General features: G+C 43.9%; 2 protein-coding genes across 2 annotated transcripts in view; both read right to left on the reverse strand.

Annotated features, from left to right (window-relative positions):
- The window catches only part of ISM2 (isthmin 2), a 19,199-nt gene extending 18,888 nt beyond the window's left edge, over positions 1–311 (reverse strand). The window contains exon 1 of the mRNA XM_026048306.1: positions 174–311. Within this exon, the coding sequence (XP_025904091.1) occupies positions 174–311 (138 nt within the window). The remainder of the gene's footprint in view (positions 1–173) is intronic.
- Positions 312–3,412: 3,101 nt separating this feature from the next.
- The window catches only part of SPTLC2 (serine palmitoyltransferase long chain base subunit 2), a 52,616-nt gene continuing 39,959 nt past the window's right edge, over positions 3,413–16,069 (reverse strand). Inside the window, exons 9-11 of the mRNA XM_026048279.1 lie at positions 12,666–12,801; positions 11,255–11,384; positions 3,413–7,341 (exon numbers count right to left, since the gene is read on the reverse strand). Of these exons, the coding sequence (XP_025904064.1) occupies positions 7,222–7,341; positions 11,255–11,384; positions 12,666–12,801 (386 nt within the window). The 3' untranslated portion in view covers positions 3,413–7,221. The remainder of the gene's footprint in view (positions 7,342–11,254; positions 11,385–12,665; positions 12,802–16,069) is intronic.

The following is a 16,069-nucleotide window of genomic DNA, read 5'->3' on the forward strand; positions in this document are numbered from 1 at the left end:
CGCCCCGGGCCGCCTGCCCCGCGCGGCTCCCCACGCGGCCGGCACGTGCTGCGCGCGTGGCCCCGCGGGGAGGCAGGAGGGGCTCCCGCGGCCGCGGCTGTCAGCGGGGCCCGGCTCTGCCCCGCCGCGCTCCCATTCCCGTTCCCGCTCCCGTTCCCGTTCCCGCTCCTCACCTCGGCCAGCCTGGAGCCGCGCTCCCTGGGGCTGCTGCTGCGCGGCCTCCTCACGGGCAGCCCCCTGGCCGCGGCCAGGAGCGCGGTCAGGCAGACAAAGCCTAGAATAAGCGCAAGTTTCCCTCTAATCACGGACATCTCTCCCGCTCCCTCCCCTCCCTCCCTCTCGCCCCACCTCGCGCCCGCGAGGCCGGCGGCGCGCGGCGCCCGCCCCGCCGCAGCCCCGGGGCGGGGGGAGAGGCCGGGCGGGGGGCGGCGGGGCCGCCCCGCTCCGCTCCGCGCCGCTCCGCGCCGCTCCAGCCGCCCGCGCTGGGGGGTGACCGCGAAACGCGTCACGGCTTGCGGGGGCCCCGCTTCTCCTCCCCACCCCGCTTCCTAGCAGTCTGGGTGCTTCTCCTCCTCCCCTCCCGAGGCTCTCCCGGGAACGGCCCCGGCTCCCGGGGCAAGGCGGGAGCCTGCGGGCGCTCCCGGCGGGGCCGGACCCCCCCCTGCTCCCGGGCCTCTCCCCGCACCCGGCCCGCGGGTCTTTGTCCCGCTCCTCGCGGCTGCGATTCCGCCCCTCGGACATCTCCTGCAGGACGGTGCTGGCAGCCCAGGAAGCAGCTTTCCCGGGGTCTCTACAGGGGCTCGTGGGCTCTCCAATTAGGGAAAAAATTTGAGAGGGGAAGTCAGCCTTGTCAGAGAGCGGGAGAAGGGATGCGCAGCAGGGAAACGTCAGTCGGAGATGGCTGCAGCGGCGCTGGCCAGAGCCCACGTGAGCAGATTCATGCAGTGCTTGCACCTCCTTTTCAGATACCAGCGTCTGGTTTACACAAACCTGGGGCTGAGGTGAGTGGAAGGGGATGTTTAAAGCAGCCTCAGAGTGCAAGGCAGACAGGAGGTCCAGAATCCCATGCACGATGGAGCAAGAAGCCTTTTCAAACATGCCCTTGGCAGCACGACAGCAGCTGGGCCCTGGTCGCACTGGTGGGAATCCACAGGGGCAGCGCGGGAGCCGCCTCCGGCGAGGAGCAGCGCTAGGTGCCTCCTCCCTTTTCCCCCTCCTTTGCTCCATCCCTAACCAGGCGGCTGGTGCTGTCCCGCAGAGCAGCAGACACAGCTGCACATGCACTTCCCATACAGGGGAACGTGGCTCTACCTGACTTCCAAGGCAGGTTTTATCCAGCCATTCCAGGGAAACTCCACCATGGTGGGGCATTCTTTCAGATGCTGTAATATGGCTTCAATCCCTTTAACATTAAGAAAAAAAAAATACTATAACCAGAGCTCTTTTTTATTCCTTTATTATGCAGAACATAGAATATATTTGAATGGATTTTTTTCCAAGCATTTTTTTCCTCCTTTTTATTTTAACATGCATTGTTACCTTTTTAAAGCCAATGTACCATCTTTATCTTTTCCCTGCCCACAGAGCAGCCAAACTTCATGTTAATTCTGAGTGTAAAAAAAATTAGACATCTGGCATAAAATATTTTTTTTGGGGGGGGAGCCCATTTAAAAATTTTATCTAAAATGTTTTATCTACAAAAAAATCCAATATATATGTACATTATAGCAACACAGAGGCATAGGAACACAGTGCAATTTAAGACTAAGTGCTGTGCCTTGGTGACAATCCCGCCCAGGGCCTGTGGAAATGTGGGCCACCATTGGCTTCGGGGCATTAGCCTAAAGCCTCAGGCTCCGACGTTACTCTGACCTCCCTCTCTCAAACTGCTCCCAAGTTAAGGCTGCATTTAACTTCACACACCATTAGGGGGTAGCAGACTGTCTGAACAGGATGCGCTTTGGCAGAACAAAATAAATAAATAAAAAGCACTGGGGTGTCAGGGGGTGTCTGGCGCACGGGTGGTTCTGGGGCTGCCCCAGGCCTCGGCCCCTCACACAAGCCCTGCTCATGGCTGCAGGGGACGGTAACGTGGCGCTCCCGCTGCTCCCGCTGCCCTGCGCACGGTTCTCCCGCTCCAGGCGGCCTGGCGGCGGGATCCGCATCCCGGCTGCGCAGGGGTGCAGGGACCTGCTCCATTCCTGGCGTTCACACACCCGCCTCCTGCTCTTCAAAGGGCGGGCAGCCAGGGGCGAGCGCAAGGCGAGCTCAACGCCGCCCGCCCTCCCTCCCAAAACAGCAGCACATGTTGCTGAGCACAGAGTATCCGTGGGGCTAAATCCACTGCATTCTGCAGGGCCAGTTTTCATTTCAGTTCTTCACACCAAGAGTCACAGTTTAAGGCCTTCAACGCGCACCACACACAGCCCTCTCTCCCTCCTTCCCAGCCCCGCTCGGGGATGTGAACAGAGCAGCTCCAGTCTCTGCACGGAACGCTTCCAGTGACAGACAAAGCTTGGTACTCCACACAAGCACTTCATGGGGACGCTTCAGACTCACATCCGAATTTTCAACCGGGAAAACACCTTGCAAGGCAGGGAATGCTTACAGGAACACAAGCCATGACAATACCTGAAGATTTGTTTTGTTGTTGTTGTTTCCTTTTTTCCCCCAAATAGGGGGCCACATTAGGCCACGACTGGTGTTTTTCCCCAAGCAGTGATCCAACACCTCTTGGGTGCATTTACCCAACGATGGGTCATACCAGGCACCCTCCGGCAGCCCAGGGCTTCACTCACACTCAAAGGGGTAGCTCAAGTCTCCACAGAGAAGTTTCAGCCCGCACAGGCACCTGCATGTTCAGCTTCAGCACAGGTTGAGCAAAAACTGGGGTGTTTTAGACTAATATTGAGTAAATCTCTAAGTTTTGCTTTATGTGATGGGGCAAGGGAGCTCATGCATAGCACTGCAAGATGTTCTCTGGAAGGAAACGGGCACCTCATGGCTTTCCTCCAACCTTTCCAACCTGTGTGAATGGATAATATGGCTTCCAGGTGAGAAAACTGCTAGGAGTCAAAAATTTCTTCAAAGATGTAAAAAAAAAAAAAAATGAAAAATTGTACAGGAAGAGAAATATTTGTCTACTTCATGGGGAAAAGTTTTATAGAAGTGTCCCTTTAAGCATGTAAAGCTGTATTCCTATTGTAAGGATCCTTGTTCCAGTGCACACCGAAGATCCTTATACCTCTGAAAACAGGCTATGATAGATGGCCCCTTTTCTCCATCTCTGCTGTATCAGGAAGCGAGATTTCCTTCATCCACACAGCACAGGGCTGGATCACTAATTTCACTGGAACATTCCCCTTCCCTGCACCACTTCCGAGCAGCTACCACCACTTGTGCACTCCGAGAGGAAACAGCAGGAGGATCATTAAGGATGCAATTCCTTCACTGACCGACCTTGTTGCTCTGAAGCGTTTGGTCCGTTTACTCCCCAGCCTTTGCCTAAAGCAGAAACACAACTGCTCTGTAACCCTGGAACCAGAACAGCTCCTTACAGATGCTCTCAGGAGAGGGAAAAATAGAGGAACTAAACAAAAGTGTTAAATATACCATATACACAGATACTATACAAAAGTTTTGTGTCTTGTGTAAAAAAAGCCCTGAATATTCTGATACAAAAACAAACAACAACAACAAAAAAAAAACGCAACCCAAACTTTGTTTCTGTCCTGCCAAAGGACTACGGAGACATTATGAATTAAGCTAGTTCACATGAAGGTCTATTACTTGAGAAGGCAGCTTCATACAAGAAGCAGATCTCTCAGCTCTTCACTGATGCTCTGTAATAGAAACGTCTCTATTTTCTCAAGATTAAAAAATGTGGTCACCAGCCTTACACTAGAACAGCTAAAAGCTCTCCTTCACTCAGTACAGGCAAAATCTTGCTTACTAATTTCTTCAGAGAGGTATTGGGAAGGCAGCTGCTTTATGTTTAGGAATAAGTTTGGGCAGGATTCAGTACAACGCAAAACCCTTTGCTCAAGAACAGCCTTCATTTTCTTCTCAGTTTTGTGCCTCCCAAGAAATACCAGGAGTCATTTTCAATTAGAAATTCTCAGAAAAGTTGGCAGGGAATGGTCTGTTTCTTAAGCAGCTTCTCTTCCTTTGTAATCGCTCAAGACTGGTTCTTCCATTTGCTTCTACTGCCAGGACTAAAAGGAGACAGATTTATATGCGGTTTAGAGCTGTCCTAATGAGCAGTCCATTCCACACACCTTTGCCACCCTTCACGCTCTAGGCTCGCTTGATGCACCACAGTAATGCACTGCACTCCTTTACTTGTGGGAACCAAGGTTTTCAGCAAATATGAAAAGATTTTTCTGGCTTTCCTGCTCAGTTACTAACTTAAAGTGCTAAATTTCAGACTCATAACTTGCTACATTTTCAGGAGCAGTTTTCAACAGGTACTGGAGTTTGGCAAAACTGGCTCCCCTGAACAAGAGGCATCCAGAGAAAGAAGGGGAAGTGGGAGACAGGGTGGGGAGATTGCTTCCCAAAACAAATGTGGCAGGGCTGAAATGTAACCAAGGAGCCTGCGAATGCTACTAACTGCCTGGGTGATTTCTGAAATGTCTTTGCAACCCAAATTCAAAGTTATATGCAGAAAGATGCTAAATATCAGTACTGTAGCATGAACAAGTGTAATACAAATCCCAGCAAATACCAATCATTTTTAAAACACTGATATTTTCGGAATTCTTTTTACAGCAGTTAACTGAGTTACTGATATATATCTAGCCTTTTTTTGTTTGCTCCCTCCCTTCTAAAGACAAGGTGCCCTAGGACTAAATCCTAAATCCCAGATATAAGATAATGCTCTTGACTTACAGAGCAAAGATAACCCACCTCAAACTTTTCATGTCACAGTTTTCAGTGACTGACCACATAGCAGTCGCTGAAAGTCCCCGTTTGCCTGGGAACGCTTGAGACGCCTCCGCGCTGGTTCCTTCCATCAGCTCTCAAACTGCTCCAAAATCCCACTGGAATGCTACACGTTGTCCTGGGCAGGGTCACACTGCCAAGGTGAGCTCAGCCAAGGGCAGCTGACCAAATGAGATTGCTCCATACCTAGTGAGGCTGGAAATGCAGGTTACACACTTCCCAGACACAGCTGTTAGTCCAGAAGACCAGTTAATCAAAATCAGTGGACTAAATCTGAAACAGTTAGCCTGACCTAATTTTAAAACAGCCAAATATATTTTTTTCTCATCTGATTAAATTTCTGATATGTGATGGTAAAAATCTGATTCAGTGCTTTGAAATTCTCTTGCACTAAAATAGAACAAGAGCTATAAACATGTGTAGATAGATATTCTATAAAATATAAGACGATTTAGCTTTAATTCACGAGATGTATTTGCAGAACTGCTTGGTTCCAGTGACTGAAGAGCTCCATCATCTCTGTTAGCTGCAGAGTGAGCATAAAGGAACTTTTAAAATACATTTTTTGCAGCACCAGACACATTGCTTTGAGCTGCACTCTGCTTTAGTTTTAAGATAAAGACTTTGGTTAAAACACTCCACTGTCACTAATTGAACTGCCAAAACTGAATTAATTTTATGTTTCACAATGCTGAAATAATGCCATCTTTGCAGGAAATCTACATGGCCCAGGTAAACATACAGGAACCAGCAACACTGCAACCAGCTCTTGCTACAAACTTCTTGATTACTCTTCAAGGATGAATTCTGTTCACCGAAAGAATTTAAGACACAACAACTAACTAGCAGACCATCTCTAAGGTGTGCTAAAGCAAAGGGGCCTAAGGTGCTTTTTTATACTTTCTTCGGAATATGACAGAGTGGAACTTGAAAATAAGGATTCCAAGTAACTGCTCAGTGAACATTAAATTGAATCTCACAGCAGCAGAAATGCAAAAGATAAAAGATTTCAAACTCAATGCAATTGTGAGCACATTCTCTTTTCAGGAAAGGCCTATATAGACATGCAGCTACCAGATGAGAGATTTTGTGGTTACCTAAAAAATAGGCTTGATACAAGACCCAGGCTGTCTATACTGTTTGCATAAAAGCCTTGCACAGCGAGGCCAATGACAAACATCTCATATATGACAAGAAACAGTGAATTAATGTGGTAAAAGGCAGCAATCACTCCTTCACAGATCTGCGTGAAATAAGTGTTTTTCCTAGTAGTCATCCATTGCATACCCCTGATTTTTGAGAGGTTCTGATCTTACCAGGAAGCACAAGGCTTGCTTTTATTTGATTTCAAGAATATCCTTCTAGAACCTAGCACTTACCAGATATGCTTGTTCATGGTTTTATGACAGTTTTCAAGTAAAAGATAAATTCATTGGTAAATGAGAAAATAAATCTCACTAAACCTTCTTAGGAACAAATGAGAAGTATGTCAGAAGGAAGAAAAAAATCTCAGCCTATGAAGAAAACCATCTCTTAATCACTCACTCTGTTTCAAGAGGACAGTTACTGTTAAAACCAGGAGGCAGTCTGGTATCCATACTGGGAAGGGAAAGAGGCTATCCCAGAAGAGATCTGCTTGTGGCTTACAAACCTAATGTTTGGGAACAATGGTCCTGTCAGTGACTTGTCAACAACACATTTATTTAAAAAAAAAGGCTAACTTTAGGTTTTAAACACAAGTAACTGCAAAAGAAAAATGCTTTGGTTGATTACCCCTCTTGTTAAATAAGGTGAAGTTAGCAAACAACGCTTTCTCTAGGAGTTCCTGAATGATCAGACAAGTCAGCTTGCTCCTTACAGGGAAGGTCAGACACCTAGCAGTGACACTGGGAATGCTGCCATGCCAGCATCACACATGCTCACAACATCTCAGCCAGCATTGGGAAGGCTAATGGTGCATACAAAGTCAGAGCTGATCACCCACAGCCAACGAGGGTTGCCGTGAATTCATTGTGACAAATAAATAAAAAAAAACAGTACGAAAAAATAAAGCCAAGCACCTCTAGGGCCAGACCCTGAAGATACAGGAATCAAAGCTTTTGTTTCCTCTCCCTATTTACAAAATGCCATTTAGAGCTGATGTGGCCACTTCAGTATCGTGAGGAAATGTCTTGTATGCTAAGCAGTCCTAAGTGTGTTGTTCACGGACTCTGCGGCTTGCGTGCCACACAGTGTCCCATGGGGTGTGCTCCTCCCACCAAGGCACATGGAGGGAGTTCAGTCTTCTGTTTCTTCATATGTAGTCTCATCGAATGGCCGGTCCAAGAGAGGTACCAACCGGTGACGGGAATATTTCACTTGCAAAAGGTCCCCAACTTCACTGATTTCTTTTAAAGCCTAAGAAAGAGACCACAGTATATCAGCAGAGGAAAGAGATGCAAGAAAATCAACAGCACAGTTTCTTTTTGGCATGCCCACAGATTGCCATCTTACCTGAACAGAATTTTACCACATCTCAAAAATAAAGTTGCATGGGAGATTTTAGCCAACACATCTAAGGAACGAGCAAAGAAGTTCTCCTGTAGGATTCCAAGCTTTTTATCCCTAGAAAGCAAGTCTCACTGGCAGAAGTCGTTACAAAGGCAACACTTACAGGATTGATAGTCCCGAGCGCTTCTGGTGAAGTGCAAAGTTCTTCACAATTACGTCCCAAAGGCAGGTGACATCAGCAGTGATCACACTGCTGCTAGTTTGTGCAAGACGTGAAAATCCCTGCTCAGCCAATTACACTTTGCATTCTCTTTGAACAACTAGTTGGTTTATATTATAAACCAATTGATTGGTTTACAACGTATTTCATGGAAAATCAAACCCTAAGCTTCCATTTCTCTGCAGAACACTTCTGCAGCTAGGTCCAGAAAAGTCAGTCACTGCAGACCAACCTGCAACAGTAGGAGATGCTGATTACCTTATATATGGCAAGTGACAGAGATGACATCAGAAGATTACTTCCATGCCCAAAGGCTAGGCTGGCGTTTTGCACTCCTTGGAATTTAAAGTTTGTTCAGAGAGATGCACTCTGCATTCCTTCAGAGTGCCACTAACTCAACATTAATGCTATAATTTTAACATATTCTGGGTCAAACGCCTGTCTCTTGAGACTAGTTGGTAGACGGGGGTTAATATCCCTACATGCTTTTCCTTCCTGGATGGATAGCTCAAGTTTTTTGTTTCTTTAAACAATGGCCCCTCATGCTTGTTATATCTGGCAACAAGAATCTCTGCATTCTAAAATATGGGGGAATGACAAGTCCAAAGTTGGACTTCAGTAAAAACAAAAAAAAGCGTGGGCATGCTTTACCAGAGCTTTAAGAAAAGACCCCATATGGAAGCAATTTAAGGCTGAATTTGTGTTGAAAGAGTCTGTTAACTGTTATACTTGAACTCAGATTTAGGATTTTATTAATTTAAAACAAAAAGGACCATGTGACTAGCAAAGACTACAAAGGAAATGGCATTGGTGAACTCTGACTTCAGGAGAGTGTAATGTATTTTTCAACACTGAAAAGAAAGCACCAGCCCACAGGGATGCAGATTACGAGGGACTTCACTCTGATCCCGAGCCAAGTATTTTTAGGCAAGGAAGTTTTATTTACATAAAACAGTAAAAATTGTAACTGAGAACTGCTCTCCATCATGTGGGTTTATTTAATAAGAACAAGGAAGCATTACAAATATCACCATTTACAACTTGAGTTCCTCTCCCCCATGCTCCAAATGTGGATGCAGTGCATGTAAAAGAATGCCAGGGTAAGACCACTAGCTAGCATCCATGCACACACAACCTCACCAGTTCCCGATAGCACTGACTTGTAGAGGCCTTTGTCCCTCTCCAGTTTTGTTTCCTTTATTTATTTTTTTCCCCCCTCCTAGCTATTGCTGTCATAATTCAAAGGGATCTGTTCTGATGGCAGACTTAATTATTGACTGTTTCTCACCAATCCCCATTCACTGCATCAGAAGAAAACACAAGTTGTCTACACAACCACCTGCTCCTTATCAACTCTGCTTGCCAATGCTCTGGGTCTAAAATATGCAGTTGTTTTGAACTTCAAAGTAGATTATGCTAATTTGGAAAAAAGACTCCATGTACCAAGTTAAATCAGGATTTGTTCATTCATTTTGAAACTAGTAATTCATTTTGTCCTGGATTTAATTTCCTCAGACACACCCTAAAATATTAAATGAGCATTTCTCTTGATTTAGAGCATTTAGGATCCACAGAAGTACTACAGAAATGAGTCTTTAGTGTTAAAGCAAATGTACAAAACTTGAAATGTTTTCTGGGAGGTTGAAAGACTTGTAAATAGCTTGCCAGGAAAAGAACATTTTAAAGCAGAGCAATAAAAGTTACAGATTGGTTTTGGAAGGGAACAAACAGTACTTTATAAACACTCCATGAAACCAGCCTGTTTTAGTAAAGACCTTAGCTAAGAGAGGAGAAAGAATCCAGCTGACAGCAAGACTCTGTGGTTGCACATGTAATGTTAAACTGAGCGAACCTGATGTGCTCCAAGTTGTGGCTGTACAGAACTGTCTCCTTTTGGGGCAACGTGATGCGAGAGATTCTAATTTCCCTTTTCTCCCCTCCTCCTTATTCATTTCACCATGTCCACCTAGAAGCTCCTGCATCCCTCCTGTGTGCCAATGCACTCATTCCTATTAACATGCTCTAAGAGAAATCTATGATTCAATCAAAACTGCATAGTTTTGAGAGGACTTATTATGTATGTCTGTGCAGTTTAAAAATTCCCTAATTTGATCTTCTTCCACTGAAGGTTAAGTCTTCATTGCTTCAAATTGTCCTACTGATCCCTGGGACCTGGGTTTTCCAAAGGCAAGTCTTCTTGCCTCAGTCTTTACTGATAAAGGCATTGAATACCTTGGCCTTTTCCATGTCTTCTGTTACTGTGTCCCATTCAGAAGCAGGTCCACAATTCCCCTAGTCTTCCTTTGCAGTCCTTGTTGCCCTCCCCTTCCCTCTAATTGATAGGCTTTGGCTTTCTTACTCCCAACTCTGCATGCTCAGATAGTGTTTTTATATTCTTCCTAGGTCACCTGTCCTTGCTTTGACCTCTTGGGTGCTTCCTTTATGTCTGAGCTAGATCAGGAGCAACTCGTTCATCCAGGAATCAATGCACTAGTTCTAGCTCTAGTTCCTGCATATCAGGATGCACCACTTGAGCTCAGTAGAGGTAAATCCTTGAAAAAACTACCAGGTTCCTGAATTCCTCTTCCTTCCCACTACATATTCCTGGGGATTCCTCCAGGCAGTTCTCTGAACAGACCAAGCCATGCTCTCCTAACATCCAGCACTGTGACTAAATGCAGCTTAGGCTCTGACTCAGAACAGTAAAGAATGAAAAAGCATGAAGATGACCTTTGATACAGTCTAGGACACGCTATATATGTCTGGTCTAAGATGACACAAAAATAAACATAGTTACCGCTCTAAAATGTACTAAGGACAATCAGAAAATCCCATTATCCCCTGCCAACTTAATTTGTGAAAGAAGTCCATATTTAATTTTTAAGGTAGCATCTCCTAACTGTAAGGCAGGACTCCATCAATGAAAGGGACTGTCATTCCCACTGGACTGGTCCCACTGAAAGGGACCGTCATTCCCACTGGAACAGGCAAGAATATAGGATAATACAATATAATATATAATATTCCTAATATAGGCAGGAATTAGGAACTCTAGACACCAGAATTCCATTTAGGAGGTGATCACAGGACAAAACAGCTTGGGAAACTATGTTCTGAATCCAAAATGAGAACTGGAATAGCAATCTTTGGAATACAAATTCTCACAGGTAGGTCACATGCTGAAGTCTGCAGTGACTTAAGAATAATATTTATGTATAAACATATTTATATATTTTATATAATACTTCTGCATCAAGGATCAGAAGGAGCAGAATGACCTTCCTTCTCAAAGACTCAGTTCTAGAAGCCCAAGTGTGGAAGTTCAAGCCTTTTAAGAGGTAAGAATTGCCTCAAAGGAATGAGAGTGCTCTTTGCTTGATCCTTTAAAATGAGAACAGAAAGTCCCTGGGATTTACTGTAGGCAGCCATCCTCCATCATCAGGGGAAGAAAAGAGATCTGCAGTCGCTGCCAGTTTCGCTATACAAGGCTTTGAAAAGTCAGTTCAGTTAATTTGTGCACCAAACATAGAACAAAAAATAGACAACTGTTATCTCTGTTTATAGAAGGCGAGCAAGAGCGGGAGAAGATGAGATACTTACTGTATCAAGTATCTCTTTGGTATGAGCTGCAGACAAACAGAACCTGGCTCTGGACTCGATGATTGGGGTTGCAGGGAATCCCACCACCACGACACCAATGTTCCGCTTCAGCATCTCGCGCCCAAACGCGCTGCCAGAGAGAGCAAGGGACAACATCACACGGATACCAAAGGCAATGCAGCACCAGCATGAAGGTCTGCGTACATTCATTCATACAGGCCTTTGAAGAAGCAGCCTGGGAGCCTGCAACTCAGTCTGCCTCTGCTTTAGAGGCAGAACTTCTGTTCACAAAAGCCTTTTTTTTTTGTTCAATCCTGAGGTGGTCTTCCCAGAAAGATTTCACTGTATTAAGTTCTAACAAAGCTGAAAGATTATATGTGGCAGGGGCTGGTCTTTTAGCAGGCTGTCTCTAAATGGATTTGTAACCTAAGCTTGAAAATCTTTCTGATAGGAAACAGGGACTTAGGCTCAGAAGTTGACTCTGCAAGGAATTCCCCCCTGCTGCCCGCCCCCAACAGACACTTCTGCGGTTTCAAAGTTTGTTTTCACCAGCTTAATTAAGGTACACTGTGGAGACACAGGAAGCTAAGCTGAGTTAGAAGAGGACAAAAGATGTTCTGAATTGCTAAAAATGAAGTTACTTCTTGATGGTATGATTAATGCATAAAAAACACATCCCAAGTTCGGACATATTAGTTGAGCGCTGTGTTATGTATCAACACTGAAAAGCAGCTACCAAATCTAAGCTGTCCTCAGAATCAGGCTTTTGTTTAATTCGAAAAAAGTACTTTTTTCATAAGTATACTTTCTTACAAAATTTCAGTCTTAATTATTCATATAGTACTCCAAAAGTTTTTATAATGCTGTCTGTTACAGTACAGCACAAATACTACTAGTATTTGAAATATTTGCATATGCTGGAGTTATTAAAACCCAGACCACTCAACAAATTTGGGATTCATCAGTAGTTTGTTCTCCTCCTACCTCTCTGCCTCCCCCTTTTCTTTTTTTCTCTTTTTTCATTTTCAGACTTTAGTGGTGAAAGTATTGGCTGCTTCTAATCCAAGAGCTGCTTGAAAAAATCCTCTAGTAACATTCTTATGTGAAGAGTAATTTCCACTGAATTTCAGTTTTTTTAGTGCATATATGCACTTTACAGATGAATGAAATGAAAAAGCTTTTAAAACATGGAATGTGGTGGTAAAATTACTTCTTTTTGGAGAGGAAGCGCTTTGCCAATGCCTTAAGCTACAAACCCAATTCTCTCTTGACTACTTAAAGTTTCCATGTTTTATAAGTCTCAGTAACATCCACAGAAATACAAGGCAAGCCAAACTTGTGTTATATTCAGAAAAGTTTCGCTGAAGCATCCCAATTTTGAAAAAATGAGATATTTTCCTGTTAAACATACCCAATTTTTGCTGGCATGTACAGCATAAGAGGCACAACAGGGGAATCTTCATTTCCATAGATGATAAAGCCCATCTCTTTCAGTCTTCTTCTGAAATACCTTGTGTTCTCTGCCAGCTGCTGCACACAAGTTTTCCCTAGAAAGAAAACAAAGGTAAAGACAGTGAACAGAACAGTTAGACATCAAGCATAACTGCAGCACAAGACCCCTAGCTAGACTATAAAACGAGTGCACCACTTGTGCTCATGGGAATGCTAACCGTGAAATGAAGTGGGAATGAAATGTGCAGTTTCTTCTCCATCAGTGTAATATTAAGAACAATTACTCATTTTCCCATCAGGCAGTAACAGAATGGACTAAAGACAAGCATAACTTTCAAGTGCAACCATTGCCTAGTTTTATCATCAGTTTAACTTGCACCAGGATTTAACCTGGAAAACATTATGGCTATCTGCTTTTTAATAAGACTGCTCTCAATAGCTAAAAACTCCCTGGTAACTGCATGTGGAAGAAGAGTCTGCTTATCTTTTGCATAATCAACCAAAACCAACGAGTCAGCTGGGGCTGCGCAGGATACATCACCTAGCTTGTCTGTACTGATGGAAATTACTACCTTCCTCCTTCAGTCTGCTTGTTGAACTGACTACGAGGCTACACTCTAAGCTTTTTCAGTTAAACTGAGCCGGTTTAAATTACAGATTACTGCTGATACTTCACACGAGCAGCAGCTGCCAATTTTCTATATGTTCAGCCACGTCTATGCATAGTAAAACTAGTACACAGGATATCAGCCAGCCAGCATAACTAAATATACAGGTGTTCAGATACGCACAGGAATACCTATCTATAGCTTAGTTGAAGGTTAACTTTACACAACATTCTATATTTCTGTTCTGTTCAAAAAAAAAAAAAAAAAAAAAAGGATGTTGTCTTACTTAAGCAGGTAATGATTACACATATCTGATAAGTGGATACTTTAAGGAGTTTAAGAGAATAAGCACCATGCCGCTGATCAAACTATGACAGGTAACATTTAATGTTGTTTATCCTAGATTAATTTCACGTCTCTGGTCTGTAAAGTGTATTTTTGGTTAACTGATAATCCAAACACTGTCTTCATCAGATAAAGAATTCATATGCCAAAGCATTAAACATAACGCAGTGCTGCTCTATGTTGCATAGGGAACTTAGCTACCAGATATTAATCACCTTCTTTTAAGGTTGTAGATACCATGATTAACCAAAGCAAACACCAGGTCTCAAAGAAACACCCACATAAGTATGCTCTTAGCCAGAACAAATGCAATTTTCTTTTAGAATCCATATAGTTCTTCCAGCCAAGAGTATCAGACATTCCACCCACAAGCATGCAATCAAAACATAAGGGGGAAAAAAAAGGATGAAACCTGTTAAGCCCGCAAAACTCTGTGTGTCATTAGTGGGAAGGAATAAGTATTCTTAATTGCCCTCATTGCCACTTAAGACACTATTTTCCCTCTCCATCAACATCATTATTTCTTAATTTCCAACTCCTCTCCAGTGTTACTGCAGAGGTTTAATTCTTCTTCCCCCAAAACAGGAAGATTCCAGCTCAAGCATCTCATGCTTATGAAACTTATTTTGTAATCAGTTCACATTAAATCAGATACCCTGAGACCCAGCTTTCTTCTCTGCATTCAAAACATCCATCCAGTTATTTTAGGTGCCGCAAACTGCAAAATAACCCTAAAGAGGAGGGGGAAAAAAAAAAGATAAAAAAGAAAAAAAGCGTGTTTAGTCCAAGACTCCAGAGAAAATGGGCCAAAGCAATTACTCGCATTTGTAACATTCAGAGAAGGAAGAACCCAAATGTCCATGGGCAGAGCTTGAAAGAACAAACTACGGGCAGAAAGAAAAAGCTACTATGATAACCTCTGGGAATGCAGTCTTCACTCACCCCTATGCATAAATGCACAGCTTTTGACATTGAGTCTGTGATTTATAAACCCCTCAAAATGAGCACAAAGTTTGACTGCAATGAAGGCAGTCAGGTAACATAAGCATTCAGATACAGCTGCAACCATCTCTCTCCCGTGACTGTGAAGGCAGCTCCTCCTATATCACACATAGAGTTTAACAGGGCACCAGAAGTGCATCAAACAGCAGGGGGAACTTTGATATCTGAATAGTCTTTTTGTCTCTATATGCTCACACCCTTTTCAAACTGCTGGAAGCCTTTCAGGATAAAAATGAACAACCACCTTAATTTGTAGCTTGCAACTTCTTCATAACCTTCCCTAAACTCTTTCCTGTAAACAGTGTATGATTTGAAATACATCCTTAAAGATGCCAAAGAGTGCTTTGAAACGTGAACTAATTCCACACCCAAACTTCTCAGTTCTCTGCAGGGATATGATCACCTATGAGCATAAGCAACAGATTTGGGAGAGACTCACATTCTTTAGGTTTGCAGGCTCAGAAGCCGGTATGCTTTAGCTCTGCTCCAGGGCCATCTATCAATTTAATGGAAATATTGCTTCTGCAAGGATTTGTAGCCATAGCTACAAGACAATTACCAGAACCTTGAACTATATTCCATGATGCCTTCTCACTACCCACATGTCATTGCCACCTTCTGAAAAGAACTGTTGTTGTGGTGGGGCTGGACATTCAGGAATCAAAAAAGAATTAGGCAGGAATTACTTGTCCTTTACTATTTTCATTTCTGTACAACTGCTCTCCTCAGCATTTGAACACACTTAATCTCCTACTCAGATATAAAATACTGCACTTGATGAGTGATGCCACATGCTATTTGAATAGAGTTTACAAAATTACGCAAAAAAGCACACACTCAGTTGGCAGATCTATCAACATTTACTGGCTCAGCTCCACTGATATGCAGGCTATTAACTGCTACTACAATTTTAGTCACCATTTTCATGACCAGAAAAATGAAACAAGCAGCACTTTGAGACATCAGTACATAGATGCCAGTGCGTCCCCTGGGACTCGGGAAGTGTTTGAACATTCCCACAGGGCCCCAAGACCTCTTCTTAGTCCAATCATATTCCTGAGCTCAGACCTTGGTCCAAGCCCGCTCAGCTGCCAGCCCAGACTAAAGACTGAAACAGCAGCTGGCATTCTTGGCAATATGTAGCTTCATTTTAGGACCACTCAGAGATGGCCTGCTCAGACACCACCCTGCCAATTGCTCACACAGGAGTTGTGCAACAGTTCCGGGAACATCCTTTAATCCATGAAGCTGGAATGCGATGACCTTCGGGGAGGGAAGGAAAGAGGAAAGAAAGGGAGGATTACTGGAACTGAATTCTTCAAAAGGCTAGAAAACTAGAAGGCCCTTATCAGAACATCTGATCGGAAGTCCTTACGGGCCCCATAAAGAGCTTAAACCAGCTACTGAC

The sequence above is a fragment of the Nothoprocta perdicaria genome, unplaced genomic scaffold (assembly GCF_003342845.1).
Source record: "Nothoprocta perdicaria isolate Ctin4 unplaced genomic scaffold, notPer1 scaffold_53, whole genome shotgun sequence".
In the NCBI taxonomy this organism is placed as follows: Eukaryota; Metazoa; Chordata; class Aves; order Tinamiformes; family Tinamidae; genus Nothoprocta; species Nothoprocta perdicaria.